A 20040-nucleotide genomic window follows, 5' to 3' on the forward strand; every position below is an offset into this window, starting at 1 on the left:
TCTTCGCGATACCTCTTGGAATCCGCTTATTCCATTGATAGTTGTCGATACTTTGCTAAATACCATTGAATGCTGAATGGAGATGAAACTTTAAAGTTTTAATGGAAAGCTCTATGGTATCTTACCATTCCATTATTGGCATATTTAGAGGAAATTTTAATTTTAATTAATTTTAATGTAGATTTCCTAAGATCCCTCTATTATACTTCTAATGTCACTTTTATTTATGAAGCAATTTTTCTTTATCAAAGAAAATTGTAACATTGACAATAGTTTATACTTAAATGACATTGTCGCGTTATTTGATAAAAACGATCGGCAAACACTGCGGATGAGTCTTATATCCAGGCAGAAAATAGAAAATCCCATTTTCCCTGAGGGTGATTCAATTACAGGTACACGGTCACCACGAGGCCGATTTATGTTGGATAAAAGCTCGGTTCCCTCGATTCGTGTTGCAGATTATGAATTTCCAAGCGTTCGATGAATATTTACACGGTCGTTCAGTTAGTTTTTTACATCGAGTTTCATCGTTGTTGTTATTATTCGTTAGAAAATTCTCAGTGGTTTAATGGTCGGACGAATCGTACGTGTTTGCTACTTAATTGTTCGTAAAAATTCATTCGTACCTTTTGAAACTATCCAAGATTCAACTCTTTAATTCGAATTTATTTATTAAGCAAAATTCCACGAAATCTCGAACGTGGGAGAGGAATACTTAGTTCGTGAAAGAGAAAATCAACAGCGTCAAGTTGAGACGACGATAGCAATCACGTCGATCCAGGCAGCAACCACGATTAGCAGAGTGTCGACAGAGAAACGAGAAGCTTTTCGACGATCTACGGTACGGATTAGCGGTACTCGTTAAAATCGAGTCGCTTCGTCGACGGTAAGCGGCGTTAATCGGAACGTAGTCGACACTGATGCCAGACGAAACCAGCAGATTTGTTTCGAAGTCGTTAAAGAGCCGGAGGCCAGCTCGACTCGAGGCAATTCCTAATTGAAACTGACCGCAGTCGCAGTTTAAATCAGCAAACAGCAGGGATTCGACTCTGCTTCACCCATCCTACTTGTCCCACCCTGATTACTATGTTTTTAGGAGTACCTCCAACTTGGACCCGTACCTATTAACCTATGTACTCTACGAATCAATCTAGATTCATTAAGATTAATTAATCGATTAAAATGAAGCATCCCTCGCGAAGGTAGATGATTGATTTAATTTGAAAATACTTATTTTATATCTCTAATTGTCACTTCGAGTGATTCTAATTTGATGGTCGAAAACTATAATTGATTCAATTGCACCCTTAGCACCTTAAGCTGGTAACTTTGCATCAAGTTTTGTAGTAATTTATTTACAACTTTATAACAGGAATATTAATTGTCTGCTTAAGAAAAGAAAATAACTTTATATTTGAGCTGGCTTAGGGGATTAATAACTTAAGAATCCTTTCATCGTTTTTTTTTTTTTTTTTTCATTTTCTTTGGAAGAGACAGTATTATTGCATTGAGCCATGTCGTTCGTCGGGAGTGCATTAGCATGGTAAGAAAAAGTTTTCCTGATCGCTGAATAATGAACCGAAGGGTTGACCAACCCCCGTGCTCGAAAGCTTTTCGGAAAGTTTTAATTGCCCGCACTCCGGCCACCAGTTTGCCCCGTTGTTACTTCGTGGCGCGTTGATGAGGTTACTGATCAATCGAACAACTCTTCTTCCTCTTCTGAATAAACCCCCGATAAACTTTCCGTTTTTCTTCGCCGTTTCTTCGCGTTGCTTCCATTAAATTAATCGACTTCCATTCGAAATACCTTCGGCATCGCTTTACGATCTTTTTATTCACCCTATAATTCCCTGCATTTGGGGGAGGGACTTTCTAGAAAAGAGGGAACCGTGTGCTCTTAACAGAAAATTATCAATCACTTAATATATTTAAAAATAAAATGCAACAGAGGATAATGTTATAATATTTATAATATAGCCACATTTTGAATTAAATTCTGTTTTAACCGACGATATGGATTATCCTCGCGAAACAGTTGACCCACAAGGGGTTCGAAAACTCGTGCGTACATATTAACGAACAATTGTTTTCAACCACAAACATATCAACGGCAACTATTCATTTTCCCTGTCAGGTGAACACGTGCAACTCGGCCATAAGTCCCATAAGGTTTTTGCGTAAAATATGATATCGTATCGTGATACATGTGGAAACATTAATGAATTGTATATATACATGCTCCCGAAACGAAACTGTATTAGCTTTCCAGCAAATAAAAGTAGAGCTTTTTAAATGAATACGAGAGATATTAATTGCAGGTTGGAAATTATTGCGTTCCAGCTTTGTTAAATTTTCCTTTAGAAATGAGGTATTGGTAATTTTTAATCTGAACATTCTGAAACTCGATATTTTTTCATTTTCTACATTTCACCGGGTACTTCATTTATTGTTAATTATTTTTAATTATTCTAAAAGTGCAATTAATTTTTTTTATAAAATGAATCTGGATATATTTAATTAGAATACAGGTATTTTAAAAATAATTTGGAGTACTTGTAACGTCAATGAAACAATGTACTCCAGATTTCAGTCCGTAGCTAATACCGAAAGTGTCCCCTGTTGTTTCCATCGTGCTCTATCCAAACAGACTGAACGCCGATCGCGCAATTAGCCGACGGACGATAAATTCCCAGAATCAAACAGTCGCGAAGTTTTTGACAGTGACAAACGCGCGGACCGTTTGGTTCATCTAATTACACCGAGATAGGGATGGCAGCTGTCGATTGATGCCGGAACGATGGATGCCAGGTTTGCGTTCGTTTCCACGGCTGTTCGGAGCCACGCCTAAAGCGCGGTGGTTTGACAACACGCTCGTCACCGTGATCGAATTTTACCCGGCAAAACACCGTCCTGTAAATCAGATTTTATTTCAACCAGGCGCCGATGATGTAGAATCGAAATCGACCGATGGACGTCCCTCGAGTATTCTGGTTTGCGGTAATCACATCCTGCAAGAACCGTGATCGCGTTCGATTGACTGTAGAATGAATTTTATGGCTCGTCTGAAGCTTTTTTTAAGGGTTAGAATATTCTATAACGCATAATCAGATAAGTAGAATCAGTGGCTAATTGGTCAGACAAATAGAATGAAATGGAATAAAATTATAATAAACAGATAGTCTGGGAAGTAGAATAAACCTGTAATTAGTCAGACAAGTGGAGTAAAGTTTATACATGGTCGAACAAATAGAATGAATAACTAATTAGTAAGACATAAGTAAAATAAGCCTTAATTAATCAGACCATCCTTAGTAGAATGAAGGGATAATGAAACCTCTGTAGATAGTCAGACAAGTAGAACATACCAGTAACACCTCAGACGCATAAATTAAAGTCTGTAGCTGGTTTAACAAGTAGACTAGGTCAACGTATGGACTCGCATAAGTAGAACGCTGCCCATAAACTTTCATTCAAATCAGTGGGATTCGTGGGATTCCCCTGTGAATATAATTAACATACAGTAGTTGAATGCTGATGGTCATAATGAAAATTCCGAATTTAACGTAACGTTATGCTAAAATTTCGACTAATAATTTTCACCTCCAATCTAAATTTCATCGAATCTATCTCTTAATCGCTCTTCAAAATTTAACAGCGGAAATTTTTATAACGTCGAAAATAATATTTCATTTTTCCACTGCGGATCGATCGTCAATTTGTAACCCGTTCAAATAATTACATCTAACGTCTGACGAATCGGGAACGTTCGAATAAGCGGGTTAAATGGACGGTAACTAAACTCGAAATCAATCATCATGATTCCAGCCTGTCCAGAATCCCGACCCGAATGGATGGAGCTAGCCGGTGGTGGTGGTGCCGTGTGTTATGCCCCGTCACGTCTTGGTAAACTCGTGCTGCGTATCACTGGATTTCCAAGGGTCACTCAACAGTGTCATCAAAGTCAACAACAAGAGGACAGTCACCATCGCGAGACGCGACACTTGTATCTTGGCTTTCACCACCCGTGGGACAGGGACTTGTGGAAAAGTTGGATTAAACAGGTGAGTCGAACTCCGACGTACGACTCCAGTTGGATAGAAAAGTTTTCCACTTCTACGTTCCAATTCTTTTTCCTTTTCTCTTTTTTTTTCTAAGAGTAAAAGTTTAGTTTGTAGTACTGTTTCGGGAAATTTTGTCGAATTTCCATTGCATTGTCGACCTATGCAGGTTAAGGATTAAATTTTGTCGACGGCGTGGAGTTATAAAATTGAAACGATTCATTCGTTGCTTTTTGTTCTCGTCTGTAGGAAAAATGTTCGATCGATTGTTAACTCCTGGAGAGCAATTTAGTCTGCTCGAAATTTAAAGTAATCGCGTATTAAATCCAGTGAGTTGACGGTGGTTTTAGTACTTGTAATTGAAAATTAAAGATACTTCATGGTACAGCTGTGATTTAATCAACACGAAGTATTAAATAAAATATCATATCGTAAATTCATGAAATTCAAATACTCTATTGTTTAGAAGGTTACAGTACCGGATATAGTAGGCTTCTTTAAGAAAAATGACGATATAGGGGAAAGAGGGCACTGAGCCCTAGAAATTCTAGGGAGCCTTAGACTTCCTAGGGAAAATGGTGATGCAGGGGAAAGAAATCTCTAGGAAATTTTGTCTTTTAGAAGTCTAGGGTTCCCTAGAATTTTATCTTTTGGAGATCTAGGGTTCCCTAGAATTTTCGAAGGTTTCCTAGGACTCCCTAGAATTTTGTCTTCCGAAAGACAAAATTTCTCAGAAATTAGCCAGGAATAATAAAATTCAGTTGCCATCGATATTAATTAATTCAGATTAGAAAAGACAGAAGTGTCTTCGCGTTAACTCCTGGAGAGCAATTTAGTCTGCTCGAAATTTAAAGTAATCGCGTATTAAATCCAGTGAGTTGACGGTGGTTTTAGTACTTGTAATTGAAAATTAAAAATACTTCATGGTACAGCCGTGATTTAATCAACACGAAGTATTAAATAAAATATCATATCGTAAATTCATGAAATTCAAATACTCTATTGTTTAGATGGTACAGTACCGGATATAGTAGGCTTCTTTAAGAAAAATGACGATATAGGGGAAAGAGGACAGTGAGCCCTAGAAATTCTAGGGTGCCTTAGACTTCCTAGGGAAAATGGTGATGCAGGGGAAAGAAATCTCTAGGAAATTTTGTCTTTTAGAAGTCTAGGGTTCCCTAGAATTTTATTTTTTGGAGATCTAGGGTTCCCTAGAATTTTCGAAGGTTTCCTAGGACCCCCAAAAGACAAAATTTCCCAGAAATTAGCCAGGAATAATAAAATTCAGTTACCATCGATATTAATTAATTCAGATTAGAAAAGAGAGAAGTGTCTTCGCGAAATCCTCTGTTCGAAAGATATTCAGCCAAAATGCGAAGTTTAATCGCTGAACGCGTTTCTTCGAATCGAGGGGGATTAAATGAGTTGCCAGTTTCAATTAAACGGTGCGATTACAAAAGAAGCCACCTATCCCCTCGCCCCGAAGAAAAGCCATTTGGTCACGGTCAATTTAATTTTCAGTCTGACTTTTAACGCTCGCTTTTCTGCCAGTGCGTTTCTTCGTTCTTAAGCTCGGATAGAATAGAATTTAAAGTAAATACCTGTTTATCGAGCTAATTCATTTAAGGTTCTTTATCCTTCTTATAACAAACGGAAAAGAGTTGTTGGAAGAAAAATAGACTCGATGTACACAGTGATAAAACAACACAAAGTTTAAAGAGAGGGGAGGGGTGGAAAAAGAGGGAAAACGTGTCAAAAGTGAGGTGACTTCCGTCAGGAGTTTTACAGTTGAAATCAATCTTGAGAAAGGGGCGGCTGTGGGTAGTGGCAGTCAATGTTTGCCAGACAATCGCAGTCGACTTAAACTTTAAGCTTCCACGAACGAAAGCAATTCTCGAGAAGCTGGTTGGCCTAACTCCTGGAAGAATGAGCGATCCTTATCCCTCTCGGTGACCCGTTTGAATTTTGCATGACATCCTCGAAATGAGCGACCCCTTTGATACCACAGAAACAGGATAAACTTTGAGCACAATCGACACTAATGTTTAAGGGTATGAAAGAATCTTTAAAAAAAAAATTGTTAGAATCTGCTGACGTCTCTAATGAAGACAAAAAAGTTCTTTTCTAGAGGCTTGCCTTTTTTCTATCTTCGAAAATTTAGGGATTAATTAGTTGTTTTAATAATTTATATAATAATTCAAGATTAAAATTGCTTTGATGAATATTAAAATCTAATAATCATTCACAAAAGGAGACTTAAGAATTTATTGAGACTCTATTCTTACGTTTCATGCACATGAAAATTTTACAAAATTAATATAGAATCATTCTGTGTAATGTAATAAAATTTATAAGACTTTAGAAAGAGTCGAGTTGTCAACAGTATCATAGGTATCACAGATATTAAAATCCAGAAGTCATGAAAGGTGACCCAATAAACGTTTATTACGATTTTACTCTTGCAATATTCATGCAATATTTTGCAAAATAACGTAAGAAGGTTTAATACCCGGTTACCATTGAATCTCCCTATCAAAGCAATATACTTGTCAATAAAAACGGTCGTCTCGAACTCCAATTCTCTCCAATGGTCAGGACACACGTGTTCAACTTAAAATTCGGAATTCTTCGTCCATATCGAAGGAGATTCAATAAAGTCGATCTGACCAGATGGTCGGATCTGGACAGTTGAATAGTTTGCATGTGGATCGTTATCCAAGGTATAGAGATATGTAAGAAAAGGCAGTTTCTCTGAGATTTCTTCGAACACTAGGCTCACTCGGCTGACTTACGGAATTATATCTTCTTTGTATGGGATTCCATTGACCCGTCTCTTTTCACTGTTCCGACTGTTGACCGGAAGTCTCTTAAAGAGATACCTAAGCCCATTCTGGACAGACGTCGATGCTGGCAGGGATAAAGAATGCAAGCTGGTTCGATAAGCACGGCATGGAATTCAATCGGCATCGTCCGACCAATATTTCATATTTCCCGATATTAGCGGCACGAAACTCAGCCGAGTAGTTTCTACGTTTCTAGAACTGGAAGCTTGGGGCCAATAACTGATACGGATCGATGATTAGAAAAAGAGAAATAATGTTGCCCCGGTATGGCAGGATTTGTTTGCGATGGAACTGTTGGCCTGTCCAGGGAAATTTGATCGATGGTAGTTCATTAATTCTAGCGAAAAAATTTACCAGGTTTTACGAGGTTGAACTTTAAGAATTTTTGAATTCAGAAATTTGGAAACTTAGGAATTTGGGAACTTGGAAAATTTAGTAGCTTAAAAGTTTGGAAATTTTACAATTCAAAAAACCTATTTATCTAAAAATTGATAACTCTTTCATCGAATGAATTATTTTCCTTGAGATTAGTCAAAGATAGCGTAATGTTCCTTCGATTACGCGTTTTTAATAGGTTTTCTTTACGTAAAGCGCTTGCCTTATTCTCAGTGATGGATGGAAGTTCAACAGCGACACGAAATCTTTTTGGAATCCCAAATCGGCGTAGGACGTCTTTTAAATCCGATAGGATCTGAAGTTTCTTCTAAACTATAAATCTAACCAGCAATAAAATTTCTTCCAAATTCTTCAATTAACGTTCATAATAATAAATTGTGCCATGCATAACTTTTTACCCTTGGTAATCAGAATACCAAAAATTATTCTACCGATTCGAAACGCGCTCGTTCGATCTGCTCGACCGTGGTCAATCATCAGCGATTATGATACAATTTCGCCGGCAGAGATGCGTAAATTGAGTTTGATCCCGGTGAATTAGCGTCTGCAACACCTAGCCAACTATGCACGAGCTGGACAAGTTCAGCAACCTCTTGTCCCCGTCGCTGCAATTCGATTAAACTGCATCAAAACGCAGCGGGATGCACGTGTTTGGCCTCGTTTGCGAATTCACCTGCACGTGTATCTCTTTGATTCGCTTGCCAGTACAGATCGACTCGGTTAATCAAATTATTTTCTGTCGTTTCCTAGTCATACGATTTTCCGCCCTTTCTCAGGCAAATTCGAATATCCTTTGATCATTCGTAACCCAGATGGGTGAACTTTTTTAAAAATTATTCGATTAAATTCGTGCCTCAGAAAAAGAGAAACGTTTACACGAGTAATAAGTGAATTGAGGATGAATTGTAATATTGATGATCAAATGGTACGATTGAAATTTCTTCGTTCTATATAATGGATAAATTGAAATGAAATTCATTTTGATTACAATTTTCATTGATACATAGTGTATTAAATTATTTATAACGCGTGATAGAAAAATACTTATTACCAAACAAAAGATAACGTTGTGTCACTAAAGGAAATGCAGAGAAGAAAATTGTTGGAAACACGAGATAGCATAGAATTGCTTGCACGTTTGCAATACAGTATCGTTGGCGAAAGGATCAATTGAACAGAAGTCCTGTAAACGTAACCGGTGATTTGGTGAAACGCCAGCTGTTATCACGAATCGTGTGTACAAGGACAGTCAATTCTGATTATGCATCACGATAACATACGACAGGAAATCACATGTATTACCGTCAATAAAAAGCCAGATCAATGGGAATAACCTCCGTATGGAACGGTATTACTCACTTGAATAATCGTAAGCCTCTCGGATAATTTCAAAATATCATTTTGAAGCTTAGAAGTTTGGTAACTTAGAAATTTGCTAACTTAGAAATTTAGTAACATAGGAATTTGATAGCTTAGAGATTTAGTAACTTAGAAATTTGATGATTTAGAAATTTGATGATTTAGAAATTTGGTAACTTAGAAATCTGATAACTTAAAAATTTGATGACTTAGAAATTTGGTAACTTAGAAATTTGATAGCTTAGAAATTTGCTAATTTAGGAATTTGATAAATTAGAAATTTGGTGACTTAGGAATTTGGTAACTTAGAACATTGATAGCTTAGAGATTTAGTAACTTAGAAATTTGATGATTTAGAAATTTGGTAACTTAGGAATCTGATAACTTAAAAATTTGATGACTTAGAAATTTGATAACTTAGAAATTTGATAGCTTAGAAATTTGCTAATCTAGGAATTTGATAAATTAGAAATTTGGTGACTTAGGAATTTGGTAACTTAGAAATTTGATAGCTTAGAGATTTAGTAACTTAGGAATCTGATAACTTACAAGTTTTTTCTCTTAGGAATTTGGAAGCTTAAAAATTTAGTAATTTAAAAAATTCGAGATTCGACTACTGTCGATATTCTTAATAAAAAATCATTCGTAACTTATACCACGGAAAATTATAACTTAGGAATTATGTTTTTAAATATCCTCAATCGTTCTCCTATTCTATAGAATATCTTGAATTTAGCTATCGATTTTATATTCACCGGGGTTCCACCGTTAAAGGATTGATATGAATCCTAGATTCTCGTTATCCAGCTTAAAGGAACGATTCAAAAGGAAATCGAAGGTACCGCTTGATACGCGGCCAAAATCAAAAACGAGCTTTCTCGTATTGGCCGATAACGCCGAAAAGATCGACGATTCAGAGGAATAGAGACGATAGTTGATGCGACCGGTTCGAAGGACTAAGAGAACTGCTACTGGCGAGGCGACAGGGGAGGAATTCGAAATGATGCAAACATTGGCCTAAAGGCACCGTCTGAATATGAAATCACGATGAACAAACTTTAATATCCAAATGTAGATCACGAAAAGGGAACACTGCTATTGACCAGGATAAAGTAGAATATAAAGATGAAGACAGGAAACTGGTCGAGGATCATTCCTTTTTTATACGATATGATTATGTCTTATCACAATTGAAGATTGTACAAATATAATATACGTTTTATTAACTCTAGGTGCCTAAACTAATTATAAATCTATCGTCGCGGATTCGTCGCAAGGGTTGCGACTCCCTTGCCCTTAGCAGTGGAATCCAGAATATTCTGAAATACGTCTTTTATTTCCTACAATAATTGTTATAATTGAAATTCTCTAACAATCATGAATATTTTACCCGATAAGGTTGCATATAGATAATGCACAGATATTGTAATCCCATTACATCGTGAATGAAACTGTATCAGGGAATCTGCACGTCAAAACTGTGTTACAGCACGTGACCTATTCAAAACCCTATAGTCAGAGCTCGATTCAACTGCTCAAGATCATTTGCTCAACCACATATTACTGTTGATACGACAGTCACTTTTATGATCCTGTCACGTGCCTCGAATCTTATCAGATCCCTATCGAGGATACCAAAGGATCTACGTTTTCCAATTTCCATTTATCTAGAACTATTCTTATCGCTCTCAGTTTCTCATACTTAACTTCCCAATTTTTATTTTCTTTTTAATTATTAACTTCTAAATATTGCTATTTGAAATGTATTTAAAAATATTTGAGAATTAGGATTAAATATAGATTTCATAGTTCCAGGGAAAAATGGTATTTTAACAATGTATCAAAACGAAAACTCTACGTTTTCCAATTTCCACTTATCTAGAACTATTCTTATCCCTCTCAGTTTCTCATACTTAACTTCCCAATTTTTATTTTCTTTTTAATTATTAACTTCTAAATATTGCTATTTGAAATGTATTTAAATATATTTGAGAATTAGGATTAAATATAGATTTCATAGTTCCAGGGAAAAATGGTATTTTAACAATGTATCAAAACGAAAACTCTACGTTTTCCAATTTCCACTTATCTAGAACTATTCTTATCCCTCTCAGTTTCTCATACTTAACTTCCCAATTTTTATTTTCTTTTTAATTATTAACTTCTAAATATTGCTATTTGAAATGTATTTAAAAATATTTGAGAATTAGGTTTAAATATAGATATCATAGTTCCGGGGAAAAATGGTATTTTAACAATGTATCAAAACGAAAACTCGCTGTCGAAATGTATCCTCGGCGTGGTACAATCTGTTTATCCTAGCGCAAATAGTAGTACACAGAGGTAAAGCGAGAAATGAAACACGGAGGAACGATATTATGGCTCGTGTGGAAACATTGGGGATCAAAAATTAAACGGACCGCTGGACTAGAGGACAGTTTGACGGGAAACGAGGAAAGCAGGAAAATTGCCGGTACGTGGAGTGAATTATTCAAAGCAACCGAGGGACACGCATCCACCTGCTCGTGTCTACTATTTGTATCGACGATCGCTGAATATTTAGCGATGAATTTATCCGAATCATGATCTCGTGTTTCGCGTGACCTCGATCGGGATCGAATCGAATCGGAATCAATATCCTCGTTACGAATTCCTCTGACGTTTTACGATCTCCTGTACTCCCTATGACACAGTTTCAGAGAATACAAACTTCTGTTTGTTGCGTTTCCATGTGTCAAGCATCTCCGGTCGTCAGTTAATTTTAATTTACATTTCTATGGCGAATAAAAAAGAATGGGTGCGATAGTGTAAATTGTATCAATTTTTCGTTTGATTTATTAAATTAAATTTATTTTCTACTTACATAGGACGGACTATGATGAATTTGTGAAAGTATTGGATTGGTTTAATGGCATCGGTGAAATAAACAAAGCCCATAAACATGTGCAAAATTCAGACGAACGTAGGGAAACAAATACTGCGAGCGTCCACACCTTCTGTGTCATTGCATCATTAATTAATCGTATTCATTGCGTTCCCTGCCTCTGGGAATCCAACGACTAGCGCAAAAATCGAAGCTAGTTCTAGTTTCGTCAGGGAATATCGACATCCATGAAATCGAAGTCAAAATTAATCTAAATGCTGATCAAGGAAAAAGGATTTTCGAATATTCCACAATACGAAAGTTTCAGACTTTAAACATTCCAAAATTTCAAGATTCCATAATTCAAAAGTTTCTGATTTCACAAGTTCCAAAATTTCTAAGGGACCTAACTCAACTCGGAGAAAATCCTAACCACGACAATAATATTGAGAAGCAATTTATAATCGCGTTTTGAAAACGATCGACAGGAAGTAGTTTCAATGATCCTCGATTGAACCGTAGCTTGGTGTATCGATGGCGCAATTAAATGTAAAGAAAAGCATTCAGCTAACTATTCCCAAGGCCGATGCTTACAAGCCTCTCCAATTTCGAAGTTGTTCCGAAAGATATAAAGTTCGAATGGCGATTTCGCTCGTAAATCTTCGATTGGATCGTCGGGGTTTGCGGTTCCCTGCAAAATCCACTGTAAATCGCGAAAGTTTCTTCTTAATCGTTGAAAGCCACTTCGTGAAAGTTACTGCTTACAAGTTCCCCTCGATTTCCAACCCCCACACTCCATGCTACACCCCATCTGATATTTAAGACACTTAATCATCTTGTTATCTCAAACGTGACACAGATATCATCCCTCATTTATTGTTTAATTCGATAAACAGATCTGCAATCTTATTTTTCGATATAAATACAAGAAACCATTGATTCCATAAAAGGGTTGATTATAGAAATATTAAAATTGCAAAAGTTAAAAATTAAAATTAAAATTTGTCATCGGAATTTTTCGAATTAAATTTAATAATTGAAATCTATATGAATTAGTAAAAGTAATCATCATTATTATCGAAGATAAAAATTGATTAATTAAATTTCAAAGGGTTGAAAACTCGGAAGAGCCATTAGTATTAAATTGCACAGCAATGAAAACAATTATTTACTTTCTCCCCCCTCCAAAAAAAATTAATGTATCGTCGACTGATAGATGTCTGAAAATGGTCAACGAGCCATGTTTCAAAGAACAGAAAGAAGTTAGTCGATACTCGGTCCTCGGCGGCTGTCTCTCTGATTTATTTCAAGCTTAGCCATCCTCTTTTGCCGCCGTTTCAGCTTTCTCGCTTTGACATTCTGCCCTCCGCCATTATTGCATCAGAGGATTTTCTGCAGAAGAGAACGAGCCGAGGACACGAGTTCACATGAATTTCTGCTCGTTAGCCGGGACACAAAGAGGAGACAGACGCGTACAGGAGGATCCCCTTCCCAGTTTTCTTTCTTTTTTTTTTTTTTACACAGATATCATCCTCAAGGGCTGTCGAAATGATGAGTAGCCCGCGTGACATGATCAAAGAATGTGTTCTGATTAAAGCACTCGCGAGTGCTAGAGTGTAAACAGTCTTCTTTCAAAACAGCTTCCCTGTTTGTCGAGGAGACACTGGTTGAATGCATTTTTCATGAAAAAATTCATCATTTTTCTTTCTTTTCTTTTATAAGGGAAAGTAAATGGCTTATTAACACTTTAAATTCATAATTATCCATCGGTTACATTGATACAAATATTCAGTTTATATCGTGTTCACACGTTGGGCGATTCGCGGAATTTCGAGGTGCAGTACAAAAGTGAAACAAGCCCTCTGAGAAATTTCCCAAGAAACACGTTTTTCACAGGAATCAAGTTGCTGCAGCTAAATTCGAGCAACGAAATAGCTGGAAAAAAGAGAAAAATGGAGAAACCTATGGGAGTATGTTCATTGAGAAAACAGAGAAGAAATCCACTGGATAAACAAAACTATTCCTCGTTCCAACTGATTTTCGAATGTTTCTTTGTGATACCGAGGATTTCCTTTCCAGTTAAAAAAGAAAGGGGTAGAAAAATGTCATGCAAACACCATTGTGATCCACTTAAAAAAAATCTAAACGTACATAGTTTTAGTCTGAGATAATATTTTTAGCTATTCAAAAATGAATAATTATAGGTATTACACGGTTTATGGATCTTTTAAAATTTATTTTTTGAAAGGTATCGTTGATAAGTAATTGGAATATATTTGGAAATAATTACAGGTTTTCAGAAATTTAAAAAATCTGATATAATTTTTTAATTAGTAAAATTTAAAATATTCAAACACCATGGGATTACTTGAACAAAATTGAAAACTGCATTTGAATGAACGGGTTACATATTTGTAATTTCCGGTTACTGGCGCCATCTGCTCGTGGTAAAGCAAGTGGAAAGGAATAATTTGTGTTTCGTCGTAAAAGCAGCGACCTGTAAGGAGGTCTACATTTACAAAATAAATTATTCACGTAGAAATACTTCAATTAAAAAAATTTTATCCTTTGGAATTATTTTATACTTCGTTAATTTAATATTATTTTGAGAGAATGAGAGAAATATAAAATTAATGATCAAATCTACAATTAATTGTCTTCAAGTAATGATTTGAGAATAATTATTTTTTTTTTATTATTTCAAGTCATTATAACATTTAATTATTATAAAATGAATAAGATGTAGAATATTTAGCAGTGCTTTATCTTGAATTATATGTTCTACTCGTATATTTACGCATCCATGAAAATATGAGATTTTTCAAAAAATTTACTATCTATAAAATACTTTTTATATCAGTACATTTTGTATTCGATGTAATTTTCTTCAACTCTCTGCAGACCTCTAACTCTTTGAAATCCACGTCTCGTGTATTTTCTCTATCCTATCTTCTTCCTTTCTCGTATAATGTTTAAAAAGTATCTTTCTTCCGTGGCAAATTTTTCTTTTCCATTTCGTTCCAATTATTTCAGATAATTTCAACATATTCTAACAAAGTAGTTAAAAAGATCATTACCATTCCACAAACACAGAATGATTACGAATATGAGGTATGAAATAAATAATAAAATTTCCAATGTAAACCAGTTTTTATTCAAAGATTATAATGAATCTCACGAGCATAAAAGCAATTAAAGAACTCGAAATGCAAGAAAATTGCATCCGCGATCCAGGAAAGCGGTGATGCAGATGCAACGTTTCGTAAATTCCTCTCCACTTCCGCTAATTTTCTCGCGGAAACTGTGCCAGATTGCAGCTAAATTCCACGACAAGCATCGTCTCTCCTCCTATTCTCCACGCCTCGGGACGTATTTTCTTTCTGGATTTACGATCCAAGTGATTGACCTCGTAAAAGATGCGCCGTTGGCCACGAATCTCCGGTCCCTGTCGCCTCGTTTTTACATTCTACTAGAGCTCGCTTGAATTACGGATTTCATAATTCATCGCCCTCGGTTCATCGATTTGAAAGCCCTTCTCTTGGCTCGTCTCCTCTTCGAAGGAAATCTAGCCTCGAGCTCTCGATTGCGGACAGAATGCGTGCTTCTAGCAGAAACACCTGCTACAGCTTTCGATAAACCTCCTCTTATTTTTCTTTTCGATGTTCTTATAGAGGGTGAGTCCCAAGAAAAAAAAATTGCCAAAAGACATTGGTGTAATTAAAATTTTCTAAAGGGGATGATTCAAAAGCTTCATTAAATAATATTTTTATTTCTATTGTCATCCATCTTTAACGACCAAAACACTCATCATCCCTCGAGTGGCCAATAGTCACCCCGAACCGTCCTAATCTCCACCCTCGTCTCCTACTCGGAGACACCCCCCGCGAAATTTCTGTATTCAAGGAAAAAGTTTGCAGTCGCGTTCAGATAAGAGTTCACCGTGAAACGGTATCTCGTGCACCGTTGGTAATTTACGGTGGCGAACGTAACCGGGGGTGGAATACGAACGTCGACCCAGAAATACAGCGTGTATTCGCGGAAATATAGGAAGTGTCCTGGGGATACGGGAACTTGATGGGGGGGATGGGGTTCGAGGTTCGATCGACGGGAAAGTCTTTTATCGAGGGTTGCGAATAGGGGTTGGCGGTGAACGACTGAGAGGATACACGGAGGATGTGCAGATATTTGATACACGCGGTCGAACGTGAGAAAGATATTTGAATAATGCGATAAGCGCTCTTCCGTGGTCCTCGATAAACTCGTTCGCAACCCCCTTTTCCAGGAGATTCAAAACAAGGCTAGCTAGTTGACGGAATCGTCAATTTTCTTTCACTGCAATCATCTTCTTCGACTTTAAACACGATAATAGATAATTAATCATTGAAATTCGACGTTCCATGACGATCGAAAATAATTAGAGCGTGAAATGGAAATTTTGCCAATTCCGCGGAAAGGAAATCTGTCAACGGACCGGTCAGTTTTAGACAAAGGAACGAGGTGAGATTATCTATCGGAGAAGAAGAAAACTGATCGTTGTTTCGTCGCCCGTGTCGAACAACAACAACAGGAAAAACGCGTCTGGGTGGAGGACGGGAATGGTAATAAACGGGCGCAACAGTACATAGTTGCGTATTGCTTGTTCTGGTACTTGTTCGAACAACTGCAGATTGGATCGACACGCTTGGCGCACCGTGAAATGCAAACGCGGGCTATATAAAACAGCGACGAGATACGATATGCTACTCGTGCTGTTGATAAAAAAAAAAGAGATCGAAAAGGGAAGCGCGATCGTCGACGCCCGTTAAAATATACTGCAGCTTCGGAAACTGGGAAATGCTGGACCAAATTGCGAGCAGAGTTTATGACGATACTCGTTACGCACGCAACGAGTGGAGAAAACTCGGTGAAAATTGCGTGAGGATAGAGTTTTATTTCAACGGTGCCGAAGATCGGTGATGGAAAATATAGCTGCTCCGGAAATTGAAATTAAAGTGGCAGTATTTGAATTTTACACAATTTTCGCAGAAGATAAACTGCGTATATACTATTTTATACATAGGATTCAATAAAAAAAAAGGGGTAGAATTTTGGAACGAGATTTTGCACTCTGCGTTTGATGGATACAACCCCTTTAAGCTGGAGAAAGAATTTTTTCAAGCAGCTTTTAATTAAGCGTTGAATGAATGTTAAGGAACCTCTATAATTTTTCCTAATTCTATTGCAAGGTTTTAAGCCATTATAGAAATGATGGAAAATATTCTTTAAATTCTATGAAATTATTTAAATTATTATAATTTTTAGGAATGAATGATACAAATTTGAATTGAAATCATATGTATATAGGATATTTAATAAAATTGATATATCTATTTTGATTGTAATTGAAATATAATGTAGAATTTAAATATTATATTTGAATCATTGTATAAAAGAAGAGCATTTGCATGTTATTCATTATGAATATTCATTCGAATCTACGTGACTTCATTTATCCGGAAAGTAATCTCCCTTTCTCTGTTAATGAGACTTTTATGAAGTTTTAGTATTCTGCTAACGAGCTTTCGCGACTCTTTGTGCATTTTTTCGGCACTTTTTCCTAATTTTTCGTATTCATAAATGGAGATCGAAATGGCAATAAATACCCAGGCGCTCTTATCGATTTCATTACTTTTTAATTAAATCATTTAATAATCTTTTAATCATTTTCCAAGAATTTTAAATAATAAAAAATAAAAATTTCCCTATTTTTATCATTTCTTTCACTTTCTGTATCACATTGATAATTACCAACTGTTAAGTATTTTAAATAAAAATAATTAAAGGGTTAATCATTAAAGAAATTAATTTGTAATGAATTGAATTTAAGTTTTATTTTTCACAATTTTATTTTAAATGCTACATTTTGAAATTATACACTACCTCAACTTAGTGTCAAAAGTTATTTTAAAAGCAGACTATTTACACGCATGAAAATATTTTACGTTGAATCACTGCCAGTGCAAACAAACTGCACAAGACACGTAATAAAGATTATAAATAATAATCCTGGAAACTCGTGTTTTGCAGCTTTTTCTATAGCGTTGTTCTTTCTTTAAAAAAGCTTATTCTGCAAACACTATCAATTCCCCGGTTAACACGAATTTACAAGGATGAAGTTGGTAAACAGAGTGAGGATCGAACGCATAAGCGTCTGTTCTCGTAAATATTTTTAGTTACTTAAGGAGCTCATTGTTTTTCTCTGCTATAACTTTCCATCGAAGTCAAAGTTTTAATGTAGTCGCTTCTTTGCCTGGTCGAAGTTTCTTTGCAACTTTCCATCTGGAACGACAGCTAATTTTTCTTACCTTCGATCGAAAATTTACTTTTTTTGCTATTTCTTCTTTTATTATGCAAAAAATACAGAGTGCTTCGAAATTTTTATATTTTATCACAAAATATAACTTACGAATAGCTTTTATGATGAAAATTAAAATAAATCCAAAAGTTATCGAAGCTTCTTTTTGAAACCCTTTCTCAAATTTGCACATGGAAAAAAATTATTAACATTAATTGAATTTTTTAAAATAATTTTCTCTCTTTGAAAGATATTGAGGGTGGTAATTTTTACTGGTCCACCTAGTATACTTTTAGATAATCAGTGAATTCTTTTATATAACAATAATAGAGTGATCGTCAGTGTCGCGTGCAAACACGGTTCAAATATTTTCAATGAATTATTTCATCGAGTTTTAAGTGCTTCTGCAACATGAACGTCCCTTACGAGGACCAATTAACGCCACAGTTTTTAGTTGAAATTCCTACAAAGCCAGCGTCGCCGGATGCTCAAACGAATCAATTTCAATTAAACGTTTGACAATTCGGAACGATGTCAGTTTTAGCCTGAAATTCTAATTAATTTTCATTTTCCGAACCGGTGTCCACGAACGAACTGACAAAACCACTTTAATCGTATTATTTCTCGGTTGAAAGAAATAAATAGATTCTGTTATTTGAATACAGTGACGATATAAAAATTCCAATATTGTCTGATAAATTGTTACACGAAATTATAATTACAAGGTGGTATATTTAAAGCACAAAAACATTGAATACATTGTAAGTAATTTTCTTTGAAACTTGGTGAATAACCGTAAATCATAGCTGCCGTCGAAGGAGGATTAAAAAGTCTAAACTCGTATCCGAAACGTTTTCAACCACCGTCCACCTCTATTTCTCTCATTTTTCATCGGATTTAACCGCGTTAATCCTCGCTGCGGGAAAACGAAAGCTCGAATTGCTCGTTCACCTAGAAAAGACACATGGAACATGACCGATCGAACGAACCGAGAAGGAAACGAACCCTTATCTCGTGGTAAGTGCCATGGAAAGAGGGTTTTAAATCACTGTTTGTAAAGGGGTAGGAAAAGTCTAATGGAAAAATTAATTAACTATCAAGGGTCGGTGAACAGGGTCAATCGTGACTCAACTGTAATTATTTCTAGAAGATATTAATAGGAAATTTAGAAAATGTAGAAAAAGTAAAACAAGAAAATTCAGAAGCCTTCAAATTACCTAATTTAATTATTAATTTCGTATTGGTATTAAATGAAAATTACAAAAGCCACGTTTCCACTAAATGCACGGTGGTCAGAGTTTTCAGAAAAAAATTATACTTCGGTAAAGATAAATTGAATTAAATTGATTTAGAAGCCTTCAAATTACCTAATTTAATTAGTAATCTCGTATTGGTTTTAAAAATAAATGAAAATTATAAAAATCACGTTTCCACAAAATACACAGTGGTCAGATTTTTAAGAAAAAAATTATACTTCCATAGAGATTAATTTAATTAAATTGATTTAGAAGCCTTTAAATTACCTGATTTAATTAGTAATCTCGTATTGGTCTTAAAAATAAATGAAAATTACAAAACGTTTCCACAAAATACATGGTGGTCAGTTTTCAGAAAAAAATTATACTTCCATAGAGATAAATTGAATAAAATTGATTTAGAAGCCTTCAAATTACCTGATTTAATTAGTAATCTCGTATTGGCATTAAATGAAAATTACAAAAGTCACGTTTCCACAAAATACACAGTGGTCAGAGTTTTAAGAAAAAAATTATACTTCCATAGAGATAAATTGAATAAAATTGATTTAGAAGCCTTCAAATTACCTGATTTAATTAGTAATCTCATATTGGCCTTCAAAATAAATGAAAATTACAAAAGCCACGTTTCCACGAAATGCAAGGTGGTCTGAGTTTTCAGAAAAAAATTATACTTCCATAGAGATAAATTGAATTAAATTGATTTAGAAGCCTTCAAATTACATAATTTAATTAGTAATCTCGTATTGGTCTTAAAAATAAATGAAAATTACAAAAGCCACGTTTCCACGAAATGCAAGGTGGTCAGAAATTATACCGTGGAGATGAATTGAATTAAATTGAAACCTTCTGTCTTTCGACTCTATTCTGTCCGTCATTTTTCACCCTCGCCCGTATTCGCGCAAACACAATTGCGGTCTTCCAAGAG

At 35.5% G+C, this 20040-nt stretch overlaps 1 protein-coding gene across 6 annotated transcripts in view; it reads left to right on the forward strand.

Annotated features, from left to right (window-relative positions):
• The window catches only part of Phlpp (PH domain leucine-rich repeat protein phosphatase), a 109890-nt gene that overhangs the window by 67768 nt on the left and 22082 nt on the right, over positions 1–20040 (forward strand). For all 6 annotated transcript variants that reach the window (XR_004581714.2, XR_004581715.2, XR_004581716.2 and 3 more), the window contains one exon: positions 3829–4064. Coding sequence is in view for 3 of the 6 variants with exons in the window: in XM_034326871.2 (XP_034182762.2) it covers positions 3829–4064 (236 nt within the window). In the remaining 3 variants the exon portion in view is untranslated. The remainder of the gene's footprint in view (positions 1–3828; positions 4065–20040) is intronic.

The sequence above is a fragment of the Osmia lignaria genome, chromosome 3 (assembly GCF_051020975.1).
Source record: "Osmia lignaria lignaria isolate PbOS001 chromosome 3, iyOsmLign1, whole genome shotgun sequence".
NCBI classification, from domain to species: Eukaryota; Metazoa; Arthropoda; class Insecta; order Hymenoptera; family Megachilidae; genus Osmia; species Osmia lignaria.